This window comes from Alnus glutinosa, chromosome 6, assembly GCF_958979055.1.
Source record: "Alnus glutinosa chromosome 6, dhAlnGlut1.1, whole genome shotgun sequence".
NCBI classification, from domain to species: Eukaryota; Viridiplantae; Streptophyta; class Magnoliopsida; order Fagales; family Betulaceae; genus Alnus; species Alnus glutinosa.
Window position 1 is genome coordinate 2,950,056 of NC_084891.1, and position 21,237 is coordinate 2,971,292.

The window sequence follows — 21,237 nt, forward strand, 5'->3', positions numbered from 1 at the left end:
ATTTAACATTGGGCGTCAAATTGCCAATAGGTGGATACATTAGGGGGGTAAAATGTATTTTTTCCTAATCTGATAGACTACAATTCAAACAGAAAATTACAACTAATTCTGATCTAAAAGATAGTCTCCACTTCATTTTCGTAAAGTGGGCCCCGTTCACTAAACCCCCTCCCCCCCTTCCCCCTTCCGTACTGTTCAGCCTCAGTACGAAAATTTTACTTTTGAAAATCTTGACTTCTTCAATACATTTCATTTCCTATTTTACCCTTCTGCAACAGTGACGAAACTTTTTCCCCCTCTGATATTTCTCGGCAGTTCAACCTTTTTCCTCCTCTCTCTTTCTCTCTCTGCATTTCATTCACTTCTCTCTCTCTCTCTCTCTCTCTCTCTCTCTCTCTCCCCTTTCACTTCCCTCTGAACCCAGCCCAAAAAGCAACCCTCTCTCTCTCTCTCACTCTCCCTCTACGGTACAACAGCCTAGACTATTCAACGCCCAAAAAGATGGAACTTCGATTTTTTAGAGTTGAAGAAAATCCACAACCGAATCTCTTCGGTTGCTTTTTGGGCTATTGGTGTGGGTTCAGTTTAGAGGTTGAGGGAAGTGAATGAGGAGATAAAAAAAGGTTGGAAGAAAATTACAAAACACAGAGAGCAGTGAAGATGCAGGAAGTTTTTCGCAAGTGATTGACATGAACAGTAAAAAATTGGTAAAATAGGAAAATGCATTGCATTGGCTTATTCAAGAAGCCAGACATTTCAAACGTTCGTCAGTTTCGTAATGACATGAACAGTAAAAAAAATGGGGAAAGGGGGGTGGGGTGGGGAGGGGAAAGGGGGATAGTAAACGGGGTCAAAGTCATTTTTTGTGCTTCTTCATGCTGATTTTTACTTGACATGGAATTTTTTTTTTTATTATTCATCATTTTTATTTTTTTTTGGGTACACTAAAGTCTTGGAGAAATAATTTATTTATTTATTCAAAAATAGAAATGAAAGAATATGATAGCTGTAAAACAATCGCTCCTCAGAAATAAAAAAAATAAAAAAAATAAAAAATTGTTCTGTGGAAAACAACTAGCAACATTAGGATAGGCCCAAGTGAAATATTGCCCAACCGACCTAGAAGATAGTCTTGGGCCAGAGTTGTATCTGATATAAAAGGCCCAACTCTAGGGTTTCGCTTTGTACTAGGGTTTTCGCTCACTTCCTCCCTCCCCAAGCATTTGCAGCGGCGACCTCGAACAGCGAAGATGGTACTCTCTCTCTCTCTCTCTCTCTCTCTCTCTCTCTCTCTCATTTGTTAGTGAATTTTGTTGAAAACTGAGTGAGTTCTTGATATGGGTTTGGATGAATATGTACATATGCGCAGCCTTCCCACAAGACCTTTATGATAAAGAAAAAGCTGGCGAAGAAGATGCGTCAGAACAGGCCGATACCCCACTGGATTCGGATGAGGACCGACAACACGATCAGGTCTATTACCCACTTCACCTCCCAACTCTTTTTTTTTTTTTTTTGTAATCTTTTGTATAATTTTAAGTGTTCTCTTTGAGTCTCTTTGAAATGCTAACGGTTCCTATCGTTATGTTTTCTTCCAGGTACAACGCGAAGCGCAGGCACTGGCGTCGCACCAAGCTCGGATTCTGAGATGTTTGGTTGCTCTATACCTTTGCATCATTATCTTATTTTGAATCAGTGTTAGGAGTTTATATATTTCGGAGCTTGATGTATTGTATTTCTTTTAAGAACCCTGTTGTAAGGAACGCACAAGAGTACTTCCCCTGACATGTTTCAATTTTTATTTACTGATTTGTGGAATCTGAATTGATGGGTTAATCTTGGTTTCGTCACAATTTATTCTATATAATGATACAGAGCGAAATGTTTCCAATTGCTATAGCGTATCACCTGATTAATTTTAGTTAATGGGTTATACTTCTTTCCATGCAAAGTAGTTAATTATGTTTCTGTTCTGAACATTGCTTGTTCTGTAGCTTTTTGGCTTTTCACCTTTTTCACATTTTTAGCTTTCTTGGATTGAGATTTGAGAGTAGTGGTTTAGCAATGCAAATTATTGATGCAGAAGAGCATAAAAGTCTGTATTTCTTTGAGCTTCAGCTTCTCAAGCAACTTGTAAGAGCTGCTTTTGAAATTTCATTTTGTATGTTTATGGGATATTATGGTTTCGTTATCTTTTGATTCAATGTTAAAATTATGTGCTTGTTTCTTTGCTTTGCTCACTCGATCACAATGTTATGGTTTGTACTTCTTTATCTATTAATTGTATATCATCATGCTATGATAAACAATTATTTGATTTGGCACTTTATCACACATCAAAATAGACACTACTTCAATTTGACAAACAATTTCTAGGGCTTTTATTTTGTTGAGTCTTTTTTTGGAAGGGGGTGGGGGTAAGTAACATTTACCATAAAGTTCCCAAGGAAAAGGTTCATTATGCGCAAATTACTAAAATTAGACTTTGTATATTGAAAAGTATGCTGAAATTCAACGCCATCTCAAACCATATTGGATTGAGGTTGAGATCCCAATTGCAACCTTAGTCCCCATAAACTCCGTATAGATTTAGAATGCATTCCTTCAGATATATTGGATGTCCTTAATTTATATCCCATTTGTTTTGTTTTTTGCTCCTTTCTGCATTTTGTTGTTTCTTTCAATCTAAATTTGATAACAGAACAGAATGTGTGCCTTATCTCTTGATCCGAGTCATCTGACCCCCGGCTGGTGATGTGCAACAGTTTCTTTTTAGGGGTTTCATACTCTGATTTGACTTTTTTATGCTGACGTAAGATTTTTCTCCTGAGCAGTGAGCACTAGTATGATGTTTTGTTATCATTTAAAATTTTAAACTATCTATTGATAATAAAACTAAAAGTGTTGTTACTGGTCAGTGAGACTTCAAGCAGTTGGATGTACTTTTCAATTTAAAAGTGTAGTAAAGATCTAAGGTGATGAGCTATTGCTAATCTGTAAGAGTTTTCTGGATTCTTTGCTAATATAAATTTCTAAATGCTACTTGTGATCTGTGCTTTTGTCATGCCATTTGGTTTATATCATAGTTTCTATCTTCCTGAAGCATCAAATAAGTGTGGAGTTCCATGTTTACTTGATGATTATCCTTTTTATGGTCTCTATATCCGTTGGTCTCTTTTATACGTTCCTCTTAAGACACATGTTGATGGCACTCCCACCTGAAACCCTCATTGTGGTGCCTCTGAATTGATTACTGCCACTCATATGTGCAGTGTCTAGACGACCATTGGCTACTTAAAATTGAAACTTATTTGCCCGAGAGGGTTAGTTCAGATGGTTGCTTGTTTAGTGTAATATCATGAGGTTGGCTGTTTGAGTCTCTTCAATAATCTGATACATGGTTTTTGCGAGTGAGGTTGAGTTTTACTCGACAGTGATGGGTCTCAAAAGAAAATAATAATAATAATAATTATTGATGTCTTTCCTCTTTATAATTGACCAGTGCTTGTTTACATGCCCAATTAAATTGAATTAGCTCATGCCTTTTCGTATTAAGGTTTAATTAACCAAAACATCTTTTTCGAGAAAGTCACATTTTTCATGGTGAGACACCGATCTTCTTTGTGCTTTGTAACCTGGTTGGCTGTTCAAGTCTTTTCAATTACTTGATATACAATTTTTGTGAGCGGGGTCGTGTATCTTAGATTTACTCGACAGGAATGTGTCTCAAAAGGAAAAATAAAATAAAAAATTATTGATGTCTTTTCTCTTTATAATCTATTGGTGCTTGTTTGCATGCCCAATTAAATTGAATTAGCTCATGCCTTTTCGTATTAAGGTTTAACTAACCAATCGAGAAAATCACCTTTTTTTTTTGTGCTGAGACACCGATCTTCTTTGTGCTTTGTAACCTGTTGACAGGGACAAAGAATAGGATTAGGATGGCTTTATTTGCTCGGAACAAAATTTTAGGACATTTCTAACTCCCAAGTTTGAAATATGTGGGAATTGGGCTTCATATCATACTGACAGGGAATAAAGGCTAGAGATTTGCTTGCAAATTTTGGGTCATAGATCTTAAAAGAAAATAAAAGAAAAGAAAATAAAAAATATTGGAGGCTTGTTGACTTATGTACCAAAAGAGGTATTCATCATCATTTTTGAATTAAATGATTTATATTTTATTACCTCTGCCTTTATTATGGTTAATTGAGATCCAATGAATTAAGAAAGATTAATGCAATATATTACTTCTTTTTTTTCTTTTTCTTTTTTTTATCAAAAAAATATTTTAAGTGTCGGTCTCAACTTACTTTTAGATTCTTATTTATTCTTTTAACAATTACTGATCGAAAAATTGGTTGGATTGTCATGTCAACATTGTAAAATAGTTGTCAGGTAAAAATAGTTTCTTGCATTACTCTAAAAATATAAGGTTATGAGTTGAATTATTAGTACATGATATAAATGGGATTCACAACAATTAGTTGTTCAAATTGCTTGATAGCTAATGTGAGAGAGTCAATATGAAACCTATTTGTCTACACAGGACAGTCTAAATTTTATTTGTACAGATGAATTTTATATGAATTCTTTTACCTTAACTACCCAAATTAACGTAAAAGAATTCATGTAAAATTCATCTAGAGTTCACATAAGTGTAAACTTCTGTGTCCATCATGTGGCTTATTAGGTTGTGGCTAGAGTTCACTTTGGTTACATTCCCACTTATTTTTCTCTTATCCCTCTTTTCCCATATGTAGTGACAAATATTCACATTTCTCTTTGATGTGGGCCTTTTTGCCTGCTAGTTGATTGTATGTCTCATTCTCTTTTAATGAAATCTTCTTTAAAAAAAAAATTACCCAAATTAACTTGCGGTAATTAATGCCCAGGTTTTCTTCTTTATTCATCAATCTCTATTGGTAGCCAATTCTCTTGACTTTCACAGTTCATAACAATAAGATGTTTCAATCTTGACAACTCTTTACCTTCTTTTTTTTTTTTTTTTGGGCGTTCATGTTTGAAATAGGCTGTCATTCATGCCTCATGGTGTCTATTTTTTGTTTTTGAAATAAACATAAAGAAAGATAAGAAGGGAAATGATGACTATTACAATAAATGATTTATTATTTTTAACATTTTAAGATTTTAATTCATAGTGTCTGTTTCGTTAAATATTATTATTTAACAACTTACAAATTAACCTTAACCTTAAAAAATAACATTCAATATTGTTGAAGCATGTTTTTGAACGGTCGGAATAGCAACGGGACTTTTGCAAAATAGAGAAAAAATGTCACTGAAATCTGCTAACCCGTAAGAGATCGAGAGAACCTCCAATGCTTAAGTCAGTATGATAATTAAAAGAGAATGTGCACTCTTAATTATATGGTGTTACCCTTTTAACGTGAGATGCTTCTCAAAAATGATTTTATTTTTTAGGTTTTGGTGTTATTATTTATTATTTTCAAATTAAATTAATTATAATTTTACCATATTTATTCATGATTATACAGCAACATCCTCGTCATTTATTTATTTATGGAAGAAATCTATGAGTAAAATAATCGGAGAATTATAGAGAGGTTGGTCCCATCTCATGATCAGAATCAATTTCTTTTTATCCAGAACAGCACCACCACGTGGCGCGAAACGAACGCCGAGCACAACTTTTAAGATTCAGAATGACTATCTTACCCTTGTAGGCATAGAAAAATTACAAACAAATACATCGGCGTCGATTTAAACCAGGGAAGCAAGGAATATAATACACTTCGGGCTTCCACTTCGTACCCATCGCTCTCTCTCTCTCTCTCTCTCTCTCTCTCTCTCTCTTTCTGAGATTGAGTTGTTAACTAAAATTCAACGGTTTCACATTCAATTTTCGCTTATTAATCGACGTATAATTCTGAGTGTACTTCTCATCTCTACTTTTCAAATTTGATGTAATTTTCGTTAAACTGTTTGATTTTTGCGATTTTAGTGACTCTCAGATTCTATATCGGTCTTATCGTTTTTTGTTGTTGATTCAGATGGCTTCGGCGATGCTTTCTGTAGCTTCAGCCTGCCCATCTGCGTCTCTTTCGGCTCATGAGAATCTCAAGGTACTGCTAGTTTTCATTTCTGTGATTTCACTTTCAATTACGTTTTGTGTTATTTTGAAGCGTAGGTTCCTGTTTGTTTGCCGAGAAAATGCAGGAAAATAGAACGAATTGTAGTTATGATTTCCAAATCTTTTTTCATATTTTAGGATCCGGAACGGCCGAAATTTTTCTTCTGTTCCTTTTTTATTGTTCTCATGTTTTCTCGGCAACCAAACAGGGTTGTTATCGTGTGAATCACTGACATATTCTGTTGTAATTTGAACAGGTAAAGTCGAAGCTTGGAAGTGCTAGCTTGAGCTTCAACAAGGACAAATGCAATCTCTTTATTAACACAAAGGTATGTATGCCGTGGCCTTCTCTGGCTATGTAAACGTGGATTAATTAGCACTTTCGTTCCAATTATGGTCTGTACGGTCTTTCTTTAATATTAATGCTAACCTGTTGTGACGATTTGAGCTTTGTGTCATGTCTGATCATCTATGCTGATAGTTACATACGGTGGTCGAAGTCTGTTACAACATTTGCTTTAAAAAATATATATATATTTTAAGGTGTTTAGATTGGATTTAATTTTTTCTATTTTTCTGTCTAGTTTAATGTCAAGTTGATCTGTTACTCTCTTGTATTGGTGCTGGTTGCTTATTTGTTGTTTATTCATTTTGTTTTTGTATCATTGCTTTCACTTTATCTATGTTTGGTTGTTAGATTTGAGTTTCGGTTGTTTCTGATATGCAGTCTTTTAGTCGGATATCTATGGTTGCTGCGGTTAATGTTTCTCTTTTTGAGGGTGTCACAATGGCTCCTCCTGATCCGATTCTGGGAGTTTCTGAAGCTTTTAAAGCAGACACACATGAAAATAAGCTCAACCTTGGAGTTGGGGCCTATCGAACAGAAGAGCTACAACCTTATGTGCTGAATGTTGTCAAGAAGGTCAGGCTTTTTCCCTCATCTATTGGGAAATATTTCATAAATGAATCTCTTTTTGTTTTGTGTGTGTTCTCTGTGGACAGAATTTTAGTGTCAGAAATATACTTTGGTTTTTTTTTTTTTTTTTTTTTTTTTTTTTTTTTTAAATTTTTTTCTCAGAAACTGAGTACTAGTTTTTGGAGGAGTGAATTGAGTTACAATTAATCATATTGAAACTTTTTTTTTTTTTTTTTCCAGGCAGAGAATCTTATGGTGGAAAGAGGAGAAAACAAAGAGGTATCAATGTTTTCTCAAATGTATGGGTGACCTGGAGTCATTATTCTCAATGTAGACTCTTACTATAATTTGATGATAATGTGTAGTATCTCCCAATAGAAGGTTTGGCTGCATTCAATAAGGTGACTGCTGAGTTATTATTTGGGGCAGACAACCCCATAATAAAGCAACAAAGAGTATGTCAGAATTCGATGCTACTGAATCTTTTCAAATTTAATATGATATTTTCTCTTGGTTTTTATATTATATAAAGAAAAAAAAAAAAAAAAAACTCACATTTTTCTTTTTCAGGTTGCTACTGTTCAAGGTCTTTCAGGAACTGGTTCTCTTCGACTTGCTGCAGCTCTGATTGAACGATATTTTCCTGGGGCAAAAGTTCTGATCTCATCTCCAACTTGGGGTGTGTATGGCCATTCGCTTGAACTTGTATGTGATTGTCTCAAGGGTACTGAATTTTCATGGCTAATAAAATTGTCTTGCAGGTAATCACAAGAATATTTTCAACGATGCTAGAGTTCCGTGGTCTGAATACCGATACTATGATCCAAAAACAGTTGGTTTGGACTTTGAGGGGATGCTAGCTGACATAAAGGTTCCAATTTTGGCATGGTTGTGATTTTTAGGGGTTTCCTTTGACCAATTAAGCTGTTAGCAGCTTTCATTATAACATCCGTGTTTCAATTAAATGTTAGCTATGAGAACTTTCAGCTGAAATGGCTAGTATTTTGTAATTTTTCAAATGATCCGAGAATCACAGACAAGTGTTACATGCAAAATTATTTAGTAATTTTGGACATCTTAGACTAGTAAAACTTTGTACCTGTGTTTTGCTTTCCATGTAATTCTCAATTCCAGCCTAACCTTTACTTCTCTAAAACAATTTATCAATAATTTGTTTGATCTGTTTTCAGGCTGCCCCTGAAGGATCTTTTGTGTTACTTCATGGCTGTGCCCACAACCCAACTGGCATTGATCCAACCCCTGAACAGTGGGAAAAAATTGCTGACGTCATTCAAGAGAAGAACCAGATACCATTTTTTGATGTTGCTTATCAGGTATGATTGCAGGGTTGGTTTATATCGTGCTAAATTGGAAATTTTGATGCTGGAATTTTTGGCTAGAAAATTTTCAAAATTTCAGTGATATATTAGAAGGTTTGTAATCCATAGCATCATGTAGAAATTTGTGTGAAGTATAGAACTTTCTGCATAGTTTGTTTTACTCTGAACTTATCAATGCTTAGGGATTTGCTAGTGGAAGCCTTGATGGAGATGCAGCATCTGTGAGATTATTTGCTGCACGTGGTATGGAGATTCTTGTTGCCCAGTCATACAGTAAAAATCTGGGTCTTTATGCTGAAAGAATTGGCGCAATCAATGTTGTCTGCTCATCAGCAGATGCGGCAGCAAGGTACGTTGAACCAAATATCCTATAATTAATTATTTTTGGACTTAAATTCGAATCCCACAAAATATGTGCATGATAAGATAAACATTACTGCACATTCATGCTGGACATATCTATGAATTCTAGCCTGTGTTACCTATGTATCTCCTTTGGGATATGTGATATCTGTGTTTAAAATCTTGACTCCTAGCCAACCCCACACCAATAACTGATAGGGAGCTCTGTCTTTCACATCATAGGGTTCTGCCTAGTGTGTTCTTTAAATAGTTGATTTAAATAAACTTACCGTTTCAACAATACGTCCACTCCTCGCTCCTATAGATTAAGCATGCCTAAAAGTCACAATGAATGTCTCCAGATGATTTCTAAGACTGATTAATGGGTATATTTCTATATATTTCCAGGGTGAAGAGCCAACTCAAAAGGCTTGCTCGACCAATGTACTCTAATCCTCCTATTCACGGGGCCAAGATTGTGGCCAATGTTGTTGGGGACGCATCTCTCTTCAATGAATGGAAAGCAGAAATGGAAATGATGGCTGGAAGGATAAAGAACGTGAGACAGAAACTATATGATAACCTCTCTGCAAAAGATAAGAGTGGGAAGGATTGGTCGTTTGTACTTAAGCAGATCGGCATGTTCTCGTTCACAGGCCTGAACAAAGCTCAGGTAATTGTCTCTTCTCAACTTCTACGAAAGCATACAAACTTTGTTCTCATAAAACTTCTTGTTTCCCAGATCTTATTTTTGAACTATAGTGACTCATCTGTCCCATTTTGACACGCTAGCATTTCTTATCTTGCTCAAGTGGCTGAATTGTAGTCAACTTTTCTGATATCTAGTCTAAATCTTATATTATTTGTGGATATTTCCCAACTGATGGATATGCCTTTTTATCTTCTTCTTTATTTGCATTGCCTCTCCCTACACAGGTTCAATTGACTTTTTTGTTTTTTGGATTTTTCCTTTCCACCACATGCTTCTGTTGTATCTCCATTTGAGCACAACTTCCGTGTTTATCATGAATGTTTTCACATCAACTCATAATTTTTTGAGTTCTTGACTGTGGTCCATTGGTCTGCACATATATCTCGAATAGGTTACAGCTCCAATTCTTGGATTTATAATGTTATATCTTCTTGTCTGATCAGACTGAGAATATGACGAATAAATGGCGTGTGTACATGACAAAGGATGGAAGGATATCCTTGGCTGGATTATCTTTAGCCAAGTGCGAGTATCTTGCGGATGCCATCATTGATTCGTTCCACAATGTCAGTTGAAACGGGATGCTGAGCTACGTATTATATTAGAAGCATTACTCTAAAATTTTTGTGAGTAATATTCAACCTAGTTACTGAAATATGGACTGTCGATCATTTTGTAATAATGTATATGCTTTTTGGCCATCGGAAAATTGTTGCATCTGAAGTTCAAATTGAGGCCGATATGTTAGAGGAAGTTAAGTTGAAATTTTTGAATTCTCATCTGTATAACATTGCTTATAAGCATTACGGTGTGGCTGTTGTTAAATGCAGCCCAGTTCAAAGTCTTGATTTAGACTTATAGGCTTGGTTGGGCTCATTTGGGCTACTAGCCAGGCTTGGGGTTTCAGCACAGGAAGACTCACTTGGTTGGTGATGACTGGTGTTGCATAAAGCCCTAGAATTAGGACAAAGTTTCCTTCAAGCTGGTTGGAGGTCTAATTCAGTATATTAAATTGAAATGATTTTAGAGTATATTATTCTTATGTGTATTGTTTAATAGAGTGTGATTCTAACATGTATTTTTAAAAATGCACGTGAGAATCACCTGCTCTAAGAACATGTATTAGTTTAATAGATTAGGTTAGATGGCGTTATTTATTTATTTATTTTTGTATAAAAAGGTATTATGATGTGTCGTAAAAGTGAAAGTAATTTTGAATGTTATGTGTTTTGAGTTTTTTTGTTAATATTTTTGTTTTGAAAAGAAAAAATAGAAGGAAAAAGGAAATTTTTTATCAAACAAACCTAAAGGAAAGCTTTGAGCTCGGCAGGCCTCATGTTGAAACAGCCTTTGGGGTGCGGGCTAATGTCCCATATTTTAGATTCCAAAAATGCTACATTTTTAATTTTTAATTTTTAATTTTTTTTTTCCCAAAAGTTAGTTTTCAAGTGATGTGTGATAAGATCTATTATTTTGAAAAATGTGTCACCATTACTTGGAAACCAATTTTTAGAGAAAAAGAAATTAGAAAGTGTAGCACTTTTGGATTGTACAATTCAAGCGTCACAGCCGATAGCCCGATGCTATGTGCTATTTTGTACCCATGCTTACGACACAAATTTAAGTTGCTCCATGCCTCCATGAAACTTCTTTTTTATTTTCGTGCATTCACACGTTTTTCTTTGTTACATGCAATGAGGTTACTGTCCTTTGAAGGGCTGATGTGCAAGGAGGCAAGAATGAAAGAAACAATTGAGGATTCGTAAAGACAGTTCGTTCCTCTTCTTTCTTCATCTTCTTCCTTTTTTTTTTTTGGGGGGGGGGGGGGGGGGGGGGGGGGGGGGGCGGTTGTATTGAATTCGAATTCCTTCAATCTTGGCGTTCATGTGGACTAAGCCATATAAGCATTAAAAAGCAAGAAAAAAACAAAAAACCAAAAAAATCTTAAAAGGGGTGGCCAAAAAGCATCCCCTCAAGAGGATGAGGGGGTGGTTGGACCACTCACTTCCAATTTAAAAGCCTTCCTTAATCAAGGCTCACTTGCAAGCATGGAAAGTGTCCCACCTTTCCCCTCAGCATTGGCTCCCTCCGCCTGCCGATTCTCTGAAGGCAAATTTTGATGTAGCAAATTAGCAATTAAGCCCATGTTTGTTTTTTTTTTTTTGGAGCCTTTTGCCAAGATAACTTGAAGGAACAGAGACGGATTTCAACATTCTTGCCGAAAGACAAATGGATCTCCAGAGGCAATTCCCCTGGTAAATTTTGCTAATGTATACACTAGAAAAAGGATATAAAAGAAATTGAAAATGAAAAAGTACACATATCCCCCTCAAATTACCACTTAATTGTCAATGTTTTTCTTAAACTATCAATTGTGTTAATGTCCTCCTCAAACTATCAAAAAGATAAAAATGTCCTTATAAATTCGAAAAAATAAAAATGACCCTAAATTGTTTAAATAAGACAAAAATGTCCTTATAAATTCGAAAAAAAAAAAAAAAAAAAAAAAAAAAAAACTAGAAAAGTTATTTTTTTAAAAAAAAATTAAAGAAAAAACGAAAAAAAAATTAAAAAAACGAAAAAGAAAGATTAAATTAAATTAAATTAAATTAACTGAAAAAGAACCAGTTTTTTATTAAATTAAAAAAAAATAAAAAGAAAGTTTTTTTTTTTTTTAAAAAAAAAAAAACGAAAAAAAACTGAAAATTATAAAAACAATTTAAAAAGAAAAAAGAAAAACTAGTTTTTTTTTTTGTATAAATTTTTGTTATTTTAAATTTTTTTAGTTTTTATTTTATTTAATAATTCTATGAAAGGTATTTTTATCATTAGGGGGATATTGGCATTTTTTTTTATAGTTTAGGAGACATTGACACAATTAATAGTTTAGAGAGATATTGACAATGAGGTGATAGTTTAAGAAGATTATATGTACTTTTTTCAATTAAAAATTAAGAAAAATAAATAATAAATAAAAATCGTATCAGCTGAATAATTCAATGTTCTCTGGATGCGCTCGTATGCACAAGTAATTTTCAGAAACTCAAGAACTAAACTGCTTCATTTACAAATTACAAAGGTAAGAAACAATCCAATACTCTTCTACTCCAACCACACCAACTTCCTTTCACCATCTAACCAAAGCTTTTAGTTCTCTAACAAAACCATCAAGCACTCATGTAGGCCGAGCAATCTAACTGGAAGGAGAACCCCAGTAATACCGCATCACAAAACATATGGTTGTTCTCTATCAGGGATCCGGATCCCCAGTAATTTAATTTTTTTTTGCAATCCAAGCAACAAGATTGCTGGGTATCTCTAATCCTCTATCAATGATTAGCTGGGGGGCCTTCAGGTGGTGTTACTTGTGCAACTCTTAGTGTGCCTCCAAGCTCCACGGGAACAAGAGGAATGAGAGAGTGCAAGACATCTGTTATAAGTGGGCGGTAGCTTGGTTCTGGTTGCACACATAGCACAGCTACAGCAGCAACCTACACAAACATGTCAAGATTTAAATTCTGTGAAACAAGATGAACCCAAAAGTTTGATATGCTCAGTCAGCTATTGATTTGAAGCATCGAAGTTGCGGGATCGGAATCCCTACAATCTCCTTGCAATTGGGTAGGGGGCTGGGAGAGTCCTCCGATGTAGCCTTCCTGCCCGAGTAGCCCGAGCACCTGCTCGGATAAGTAAGCTCCATCGGAGGCCTCTCACAATCCCCTAACCGAGTTGTAAGGGATTCTGATCCCGAAGTTGCAAACCCTAATAAGGTAAGTATTATCATTTTACAAACCTGGTATAAATGCTTAAGATCCATTGTATCTTTTACTACAGGATCCACGATGTTTGGGAGTTTAGATCTGTCTGTGAGCTGGGGCATGGCCTGCATCCATAAAGGGCTATAGCATTAAGTTCGGAGATTCAAATTCCAATTTTTTATTGGGACACCCACCAAATAAGTTTGACTGGATGGGGGTTTAAGAGTAAAGCATAAATACCCATGTGACAATAGATTGGCACTGAGCTGGTGCCAGTTTTTCCACAGGCCTTCTTCCTAATAGAAGCTCCAAAAGCACAACTCCAAAAGCATAGACATCACTCTTATCCGTCAATTTACCTGGAAAATTGGAAATACTGGTTTTCATACAAGAAGACTAAAATGCAAGAACAACAGCTTTTTTAGAGATGTTTAAAATGTTGTCAATAGCATGGCCTAGAAAATCCATATGCCAGTGAGTAACCATTTCGAACACAAAGATCCGTTATCTATATTTTTCTATCCTGCCAACTTCTTCTTCTTCTTCTTCTTTTTTTTTTTTTTTTTTTTTTCATGTTACTATTTCTTATTTTGTTTTCAAAAGTTGGCACATACCCTCGGATAGCTGTTACCAATCCTCATTAGATCCGGATTCCCAGCAATTTTCTGTCCGGATTGCTGTGAGAGAGCCTGAAGTGAGGATCTCTATCCATCCTCCAACTACACGGGTACGACTTTGCCCCAAGAATAAGTTCCACTTACATAATGTGTCCCACCCTCAATTTCAATCAAACTTAAATAAAGATTTGAAATTTTGAAATCTCTCGATTCAAACTAGAACCTGAAATGAAAACTAAATATTGACATCCACACCAAGTCAACTGTAGGCATAATTGGTTATGGAGATCAATGAAACTCACAACATTATTGATCTAGAGGCCCTACAGTGCTAGTACATGTGCACGTGCTTGAGATGCTTAATTTAAAGATACACTGATTTTAAATGTGCATCAAACTCGACACCGTCTCTTAACATTATTGAAGTTGTCAGAGGTCCAAAAGAATAATCATTACGTTTAGTTTGGGGGAAAAGAAAGTTTATATATTTATAGACATAGCAGAGCAGTGAGCAATTATTACAATTTTAGTTGGCATACCATCTAGAAGATACTCTGGGGCTACATAGCCCAAAGTGCCTGAAAGCTTGATGTTGTTCTTGTTTTGGGTCCCATCAGTTACAGCAAGACCAAAATCCGAGAGCTGATTCCACAGAGAGAGTTGCACGGAAGATAATATAAATGCATAGTGGCAATACAATAAGACAATTTCAGGAATTTTATAAAGGAACTCAGAGACTTCCATGATTTTCCTAAACATATTTTACCTTAGCATTGAAGTTGGAGTCCAAAAGTATATTAGATGATTTCAGATCTCTATGAATCACTGCCGGGCTGCAGTGCTCATGCATATATTCTAATCCTCTGGTCAAAACGTTCCAATATATTAACATTCAAGAATCAAGTGCCCCCCCATCAACAAAAATGATTAAAAAACAGGGTAAACAAGCTCACCTTGCTGCATCAAGAGCAATTTTCATCCGCATATGCCAAGTTAATGCTGAACCATGAGAAGGTCCTATTTATCAACAAGAGATATGGAAAATAAAGATATTAGCTTTATTTAATTGCACCTTTTTTTTTACCTTCCATTTTCCAGGTTTTTTAATGAGAAGAAGAATGAGATTAATGTGTTTTTACCGTGCAATTGAGTTTCCAAACACCCATTTTGCATCAGTTCGTAAACAATAAACCTTGTCTCGCCGTAAACGCTGGAACCCAATAGGGAAATTATATTTGGATGTTGAATTTTGCTTAACAAATTGACCTCATTCTGCAAATCCAAATGACAACTCAAGCCCAAAACAATCAGGTCATAATACTAAAATTTTAAAAATCGTGTTTTCAAATCGCTATTTTTAAACAGCGTGTTTTGAAATCGCAAACCCAAACCAAGGATTAGAATTGGAAACAAGCATTACCTCGAATTCTGACTCGGCATCCTGACTTTCACAGTTAAGTTTCTTCACAGCAACATACAGGTTATCATCCAATTTAGCCTTGTAAACACATCCAAACCCACCCACGCCTAAGATGTTACTATCCCGAAAGTTGTCCGTTGCCTTTTCTAGTAGCTTATAGTCAATCAATGGAACAGATCCTTTCTTACCAACCGTTTTTATGGAGCTGAATTTGTTCAAAAATGGTGCTAAAGCCAGTCCTTTCTCAGCATCTTCAAATTCAAAACCCAACAAAACAAAACAAAGAATCTCAGACAACATTATAGAGAGCAGAGCATAATATGAAGAATCTCAGACCATATCAGATATAATTGATGCAAATTTACCAAACCCCACAAATGGTAAACAAACAAAAAAAAAGAGAAAGAATTGGGTTTTGTTGCCAAAGGATGTACCTTTGCTCCGAGAACTTCTGTGGGATTTGTGCGAGAACTTCCTATGGTAAATCCAGAAACATAACAATGACAAAATGGCTAAAGCAAGAGCAGTGCAAGCAACAATTAGTACTATTAGCATTTTCTTGCGTGCATCCATATGATCCTCTTCGTCTTCGAGTCCCAGTTGAATTCCTGGTTTGCATAAGGAATATGTATAAAATAAAATTTAGCTCAATTAAACCAGATTTTGTGGAGTCCCAAAAGAGGGAAACAAATCTACATCAGACAAAAAGTTTAATATTAACCATAAATGGATAAAATCAACTACACTAAATTCCCAAAGTGACAGCATTAAATACACTGAATTTGGTAGTTACTTTTTGAAATTTGAATTTGGAACCGATTTGACCCATGACCCATCTGAAAACAAGTACTACTATCAATGGCCATGAAGAACACAGTAATACTACAGTACCTGGGGAGAAAGCAGCCATTGATGTGGAAATTGGAGAAGTGGGTGAGAGTGCTGGTGAGGAAACAGATGCTGATATGGAGGGAACAAGAGGGTGTTGTGTGGAACCAGAACAAATGGGTAACTCATGGAGAAAAAGAAACAGCAGAACAAGGATTAGAAGAAGCTTCATTGTTTGTTTTGTTTTTTCTGTGTCCTATAATAAGATGAACACATGAAGATAGAGAAAGAAATGTAAAGGCCTGGCCTTGTGGCTTGTAAAGGGACAACAATAGCCTATGAAGAGAAAGTGTATGGATGTTTTGGAATCCTCCGAGCCTTCACTTTCCTCCTTTTAAATTCCTCTCTCTCTCTCTCTCTCTCTCTCAAAATAATTTGTTCTTTTCTTTTTGCTTCTGTAACTGCCTTCTCTCTCTCAGCATCTACAATCCCATGAGGCAAAAGGGGACAAAGGAAAGGCAAAGAAAAGCTAATTTATATTGAAGTAGGGACGAGTGCACAACAATCATGTGGGCAGTTATGAAAAAGGAACCAATAAAAATATACCCAAAAAAGCTGCGGAAAGTCTCACCCTTTTAGTCCTCGTCTCTCTTGGAAGAGGCATCCACTACAGCCTACAGCCTACAGCATTGGGAGAGGTTTTGGTTGGTTGAATCCTTCTTTCTGTTCAAAGGATCATAAAAGAGAGAGAAAGAATCTATATTTTAAGTGGAACAGGGAGGATTTATTTCTTAGTTTATATTTAGATTTTACGTATTTAATAATGAATATGTTGAAAGTGCAAATCATTTGTGGCACTGATTGAATTGCCTCCTTTTAGTTTTTAAATTTATAAAAATAGAAAACGATATATACAAATATTCTTTAGAAAACATAAAAATTATTTTTTTAAAAAAAAATTATTGTTTTCAACTTAAGAAATAATAAAAAAACAAAATATCTTTAAAAAAAAAAAAAAAAAAACTTTTCTCAAGAAACAACCATATGGTCCATATTACTCTTCAAAGGAAAAGAAAAACACAATGGCTTTGTTTGATAACATTTTTTTTTTGTTCTATTTTTCTTTTCCTTTTTCTTTTTCAAAACAAAAATATTAACAAATAATTTAAAACACTAAAAATTACTTTTACTTTCATGTCACATTAAAACAATTAAAAAAAAGGTACCATTTAAAAAACATTAATTATTATTCGAAAAGTTGGTTTAGAGTCATTACCATTAGTTACAGTTTGATTTGGTTAAAAAAAAATAGTTGCAATTGGATTTATGAAAGGGAAATGGATAAAAAAAAATTGAATTATGAATGCTTTCTCATTTGAGAGTATGAAAGTGACTGAATTTAGTAATTCATCATTTCCTTGTTTTCAATTTATTAAAGCACTTAAATTTTCTTTAAAAGCACTCATAATAATTACGAAAATGATCATTTTCAATAAATTGTGGAGTGTGGGACCAATGTTTGGAAATGTAATATATCGTATCAGACATGTTTCCAGCTTTACTTACATTTTTTTGGGTTTTATAAAGCAGAAAATAATTTTCAATGTCGGTACCAAAGGGTCAAAAGAGACCCTTTTTTTTTTTTTTTTTTTTTTTTTTTCCTTTTTCCTTTTTCCTTTTTTTTTTTCTGAAAAAAAGAAAAAACTATTTTATGAGCCCCTAACAAAATTTTATTTGCATGTGATAATTGTCTTTGTTAGAAGATTATTAAGCCTATCGTGTTAAGAAAAAGTTTGCCCACACGCATAAAGAAAAGTTTAGAATGTTAATTAAATGATTTAATCAAGTATTTCGTATTAGCTTAACTTTTAAAACAATAAAGCTTTGATGATCCTATTGTGGCTGAAGCCTGGGCCGGAATGAAAGCAACAGTCTTAAGTAAAGATATGGACGTGCATCTTTGATATAATTCTTGAGAGAGATTTCCAACAAATAATGAAATAGCTTAATGGGGGATCTCCAAATACTATCAGGCATAATCACCTTGCGCACGGCATTAAAAGTGTTCTACAATCTTTTCGATCATCTCGGATGGTTCATGTGAAACGGGATGCCAATTCCACTACACATTGGCTTGCTAAAGAAGCAATCTTCTGTATCATAGATTCTAATTGGGTAGAATAAATTCTCCCAATTATTTATGATATTGTAAGTAGAGAACTTTTTAATCCGTAGTTTTATTTGAACTCAGAGATTTTGATTGTATGCTTTGAGATTATTCATAAGAGATATTTATTTAAAAATAAAAAATAATTAATAATTTAATATGATGTCAGAATCAAATTTGATCTCGAAACTTGTGAAACCTTCTTAACAAACTAAGCACATAAGTTTCCTTAATTACATAGTGTAATTTGCCAAATAATTAAGGACTCAAAATCTCATTACAATTTCCAATTTTTTATCCCTTTCAAAGAACGAGGGTCCAAAGTCATGAACAATGTATTTGTATGAGAAATTTAATATGATTGCTGAGACGGTCTCAATGTTGCATCATGGTTGTTGAGCAAATTTATCCAACTAAATCGTGTATTGAATAATTTTATTTCACTCTCTAATATTAAATAATTGTTGCAATATATCCTTATTGTCCAAGTTATAGCAAAATGAAAAAAGAATAATTAAAATACCCTTTAATTAATACAAAACGTTGACATTGTATATTTTAAATGCGATTACATGTACAATAAATAAATAAATAAGCCAAATCTTACCAACCAATAAAGACGATGAAATTAAAATTTACAATGCAATTACATCATATATATATATATATATATATATATGACAAAGACGATGGCATTTTGTTTGTAAAATCTAATATTTTTCTGGCATCCACATTTTTAGGAATGTTGTTAGAATATATGAAAAATATAATATATAATATATGTACAATAACATATATATATATATATATATATATATATATATATATATATATATATATATATATTTCATGTATTCTAACGCAACGAATTCTTAATAATTTATAGGGCTAATTACATTTTTCCCTCATCAACTACCAGCCATTGTCAACATGCTCCCATGAACTGACACATCGACCAAAAGAGAGCATCAAACTACCAACTTTACATACTTTGCCCCATTTCTGTCAGGGAATCCCGTTAACTTGAACGGAATATTCTATTTTTAGGCTTTAATTTTGGTTTAAAGACCAAAATGCCCTCCAACAGTAATTAATAAAAAAATATTAAAATTAATATGTTTAAAAAAGTTGAGGGCATTTATATCATTTTTGAATTTGAGTTAGGATATTTAAGTCTTTTTGCCAATTAAACTGACGAAAGGGGGGCAAAGTATGTAAAGTTGGTAGTTGAATGTTCTTTTTTGGTCGAGGTGTCAGTTCATGGGGCCATGTTGATAATGGCTGGTAGTTGATGGGGGAAAAAGATAATTACCCCTAATTTATATTATAGAATGAAACCTTCTTATCATTTTAGGGATGATTAGTATTGTAAACGTCAAATCAAGAATAAAAGTAAAAATGTAGCCTTAAATACTTTAACGGGTTGATATAAATCATAAACTGAACCACATAATTCTGGTGGGTTTTTCTTTCTTCTTCCCTCTCTCGTGCTTTGTATTTATTTTCTTTTATTCTGCTATTTAATTTCATTTTTCATTGGACTATAAACTTCTTCAAGCATCAAGCATGTCACCTCCTAGCTAGCTAATTAATACTAAAACGTTCTAAGTATGAGATGGCGAGGAGGATCCTATAGGCCCACATGCAAATCAACAATACAGTCAAAGATCTAAGGGTCAGTAAAGTGTCATTATCGGACAATTAAGATGAGTTTACGTGGTTCTACCATCTAGCGGCGCAAATTGCTTTTGTTTTATTCCTTTTTATTTTTTATTTTTATTTTTTTTTCTTCTTTAAAATATTTACTCCTAAATATGCAACCTATTATAGCACGATTCTAAATCTTATTATCGATATTTGGACAACGTTTTCTTCTAATTTAATATATGAAATTAACTTTTATTCTAATTGAAGCATGAAATACATGTAAAATATGTGAGTTTAATTAATTAATACACTTAATTGGAAGAATTTTTTCCAAACCGATTTAAAATAGGAATAGTATAGTAGTAATTGTTTGATAACATATTTTTCTTCTCTCTTTTTGTTTTCTCTTTTAAAAATAAAATAAAATTAATAAACAACTCAAAACATTTCACAAATATCTCACAATCTCACAAAAAGTAATGCTATATATATATATACTACATAAATATCTCACAAAGCTAACGTGTCAGAGTTTAATAGTTCTTGAATATATATAACATTACTTAACTTAAACACAAAACACTTAAAAAGTATTTTCATATTTATGTTACATTATAAGATAAAAGAAAATACACAATCATATCATTTTAGGGGGGAGAAAAAGAAGAAAGAAGAAGATTTCGAATATCTAAAGAAGCAATAAACTAAAACACGAAAAAAAGGTTTTGAGTAATGCTATAAGAAGGATTAGAGTCCTCTTTGTGCCATTTCAAATATTACATGGCTTTTAAAATCATTGCCACAAACATTTTCAGGATAATAAATTTAATATATCTAAAAACCAATCAATGATTGTCTATCTTCATGCGAACAAAAAAAAAAAAAAACCAATAAAAAATAATGATTGATAAATAAAACTAAAAACATTAACTATGCATCTATAAAATAACATTAAATTCTTTAACTATCTCTTACCTATTTTCATACAATCAAATTTCAAATTTAAAGTAAACCTATATTAATATACGGCTTTAATGTACGTCGAACATTTAATATATATATAGGGTGCCTTACCAACTTTGATGGACCGAACATTTTCTTTATATATAATTGGAAACTTTTATCAAAATTTAGTTTATTCAATTTGTTAAATAATTGAATGAAAATTATAAATTCACCACTTGTATATTTTTTTTTTGACTTAATTACATGTAAACAATACTATTCACCATACAAATATATATATAACCACAAGCATAGATTATTTTACTTTACTAATTCAAGAAAAGTTGAAATTAATTCGTCTACACTCTCTTATTTTACTTTACATGTTAGAGGGACAATAATCACCAAAAGATTAACCTAGCTACGTGCT

At 33.6% G+C, this 21,237-nt stretch overlaps 3 protein-coding genes across 5 annotated transcripts; 2 read left to right on the forward strand and 1 right to left on the reverse strand.

Annotated features, from left to right (window-relative positions):
* The first annotated feature begins 1,114 nt into the window (after window positions 1–1,114).
* Window positions 1,115–1,853, forward strand: LOC133871273 (large ribosomal subunit protein eL39x). Its single transcript, XM_062308680.1, has 3 exons — window positions 1,115–1,253; window positions 1,370–1,473; window positions 1,599–1,853. The coding sequence occupies exons 1-3, from the start codon at window positions 1,251–1,253 to the stop codon at window positions 1,645–1,647; spliced, it is 156 nt and encodes a 51-aa protein (XP_062164664.1). The 5' UTR covers window positions 1,115–1,250; the 3' UTR covers window positions 1,648–1,853.
* A 3,967-nt stretch (window positions 1,854–5,820) lies between these two features.
* Window positions 5,821–10,190, forward strand: LOC133871162 (aspartate aminotransferase, chloroplastic). Of its 3 annotated transcripts, none has more exons than XM_062308546.1 (12): window positions 5,821–5,948; window positions 6,036–6,107; window positions 6,373–6,444; window positions 6,843–7,037; window positions 7,272–7,310; window positions 7,397–7,486; window positions 7,602–7,710; window positions 7,793–7,902; window positions 8,222–8,365; window positions 8,554–8,720; window positions 9,122–9,386; window positions 9,869–10,190. In XM_062308546.1, the coding sequence occupies exons 2-12, from the start codon at window positions 6,036–6,038 to the stop codon at window positions 9,998–10,000; spliced, it is 1,395 nt and encodes a 464-aa protein (XP_062164530.1). In that variant the 5' UTR covers window positions 5,821–5,948; the 3' UTR covers window positions 10,001–10,190. The 3 variants fall into 3 exon arrangements, with proteins under 3 accessions (XP_062164530.1, XP_062164529.1, XP_062164531.1); XM_062308545.1 differs by having other exon boundaries at window positions 5,827–5,917; XM_062308547.1 differs by having other exon boundaries at window positions 5,867–5,903.
* Window positions 10,191–12,386: 2,196 nt separating this feature from the next.
* On the reverse strand, window positions 12,387–16,558 carry LOC133871971 (probable receptor-like protein kinase At1g80640). Its single transcript, XM_062309463.1, has 10 exons — window positions 16,112–16,558; window positions 15,655–15,828; window positions 15,221–15,471; window positions 14,940–15,072; window positions 14,754–14,817; window positions 14,567–14,663; window positions 14,340–14,442; window positions 13,424–13,542; window positions 13,219–13,308; window positions 12,387–12,916 (listed from the first exon to the last, which is right to left on the reverse strand). Exons 1-10 carry the CDS (start codon window positions 16,278–16,280, stop codon window positions 12,755–12,757), a joined length of 1,362 nt encoding a protein of 453 aa, XP_062165447.1. The 5' UTR covers window positions 16,281–16,558; the 3' UTR covers window positions 12,387–12,754.
* Between the last annotated feature and the right edge of the window lie 4,679 nt (window positions 16,559–21,237).

Bases quoted from the DNA above. Each gene is read 5' to 3' on its own strand.
- LOC133871273 (XM_062308680.1), top strand. The intron at 1,474-1,598 runs GTCTATTACCCA...GTTTTCTTCCAG, and splicing joins AGGACCGACAACACGATCAG to GTACAACGCGAAGCGCAGGC.
- LOC133871162 (XM_062308546.1), top strand. From the start codon at position 6,036: ATGGCTTCGGCGATGCTTTCTGTAGCTTCAGCCTGCCCATCTGCGTCT. The intron at 6,445-6,842 runs GTATGTATGCCG...TCTGATATGCAG, and splicing joins ATCTCTTTATTAACACAAAG to TCTTTTAGTCGGATATCTAT. The intron at 8,366-8,553 runs GTATGATTGCAG...ATCAATGCTTAG, and splicing joins TTTTTGATGTTGCTTATCAG to GGATTTGCTAGTGGAAGCCT.
- LOC133871971 (XM_062309463.1), bottom strand. From the start codon at position 16,280: ATGAAGCTTCTTCTAATCCTTGTTCTGCTGTTTCTTTTTCTCCATGAG. The intron at 15,829-16,111 runs GTACTGTAGTAT...TATGCAAACCAG, and splicing joins AATGGCTGCTTTCTCCCCAG to GAATTCAACTGGGACTCGAA. The intron at 13,543-14,339 runs GTATGCCAACTA...CCAATTTTCCAG, and splicing joins CCCAGAGTATCTTCTAGATG to GTAAATTGACGGATAAGAGT.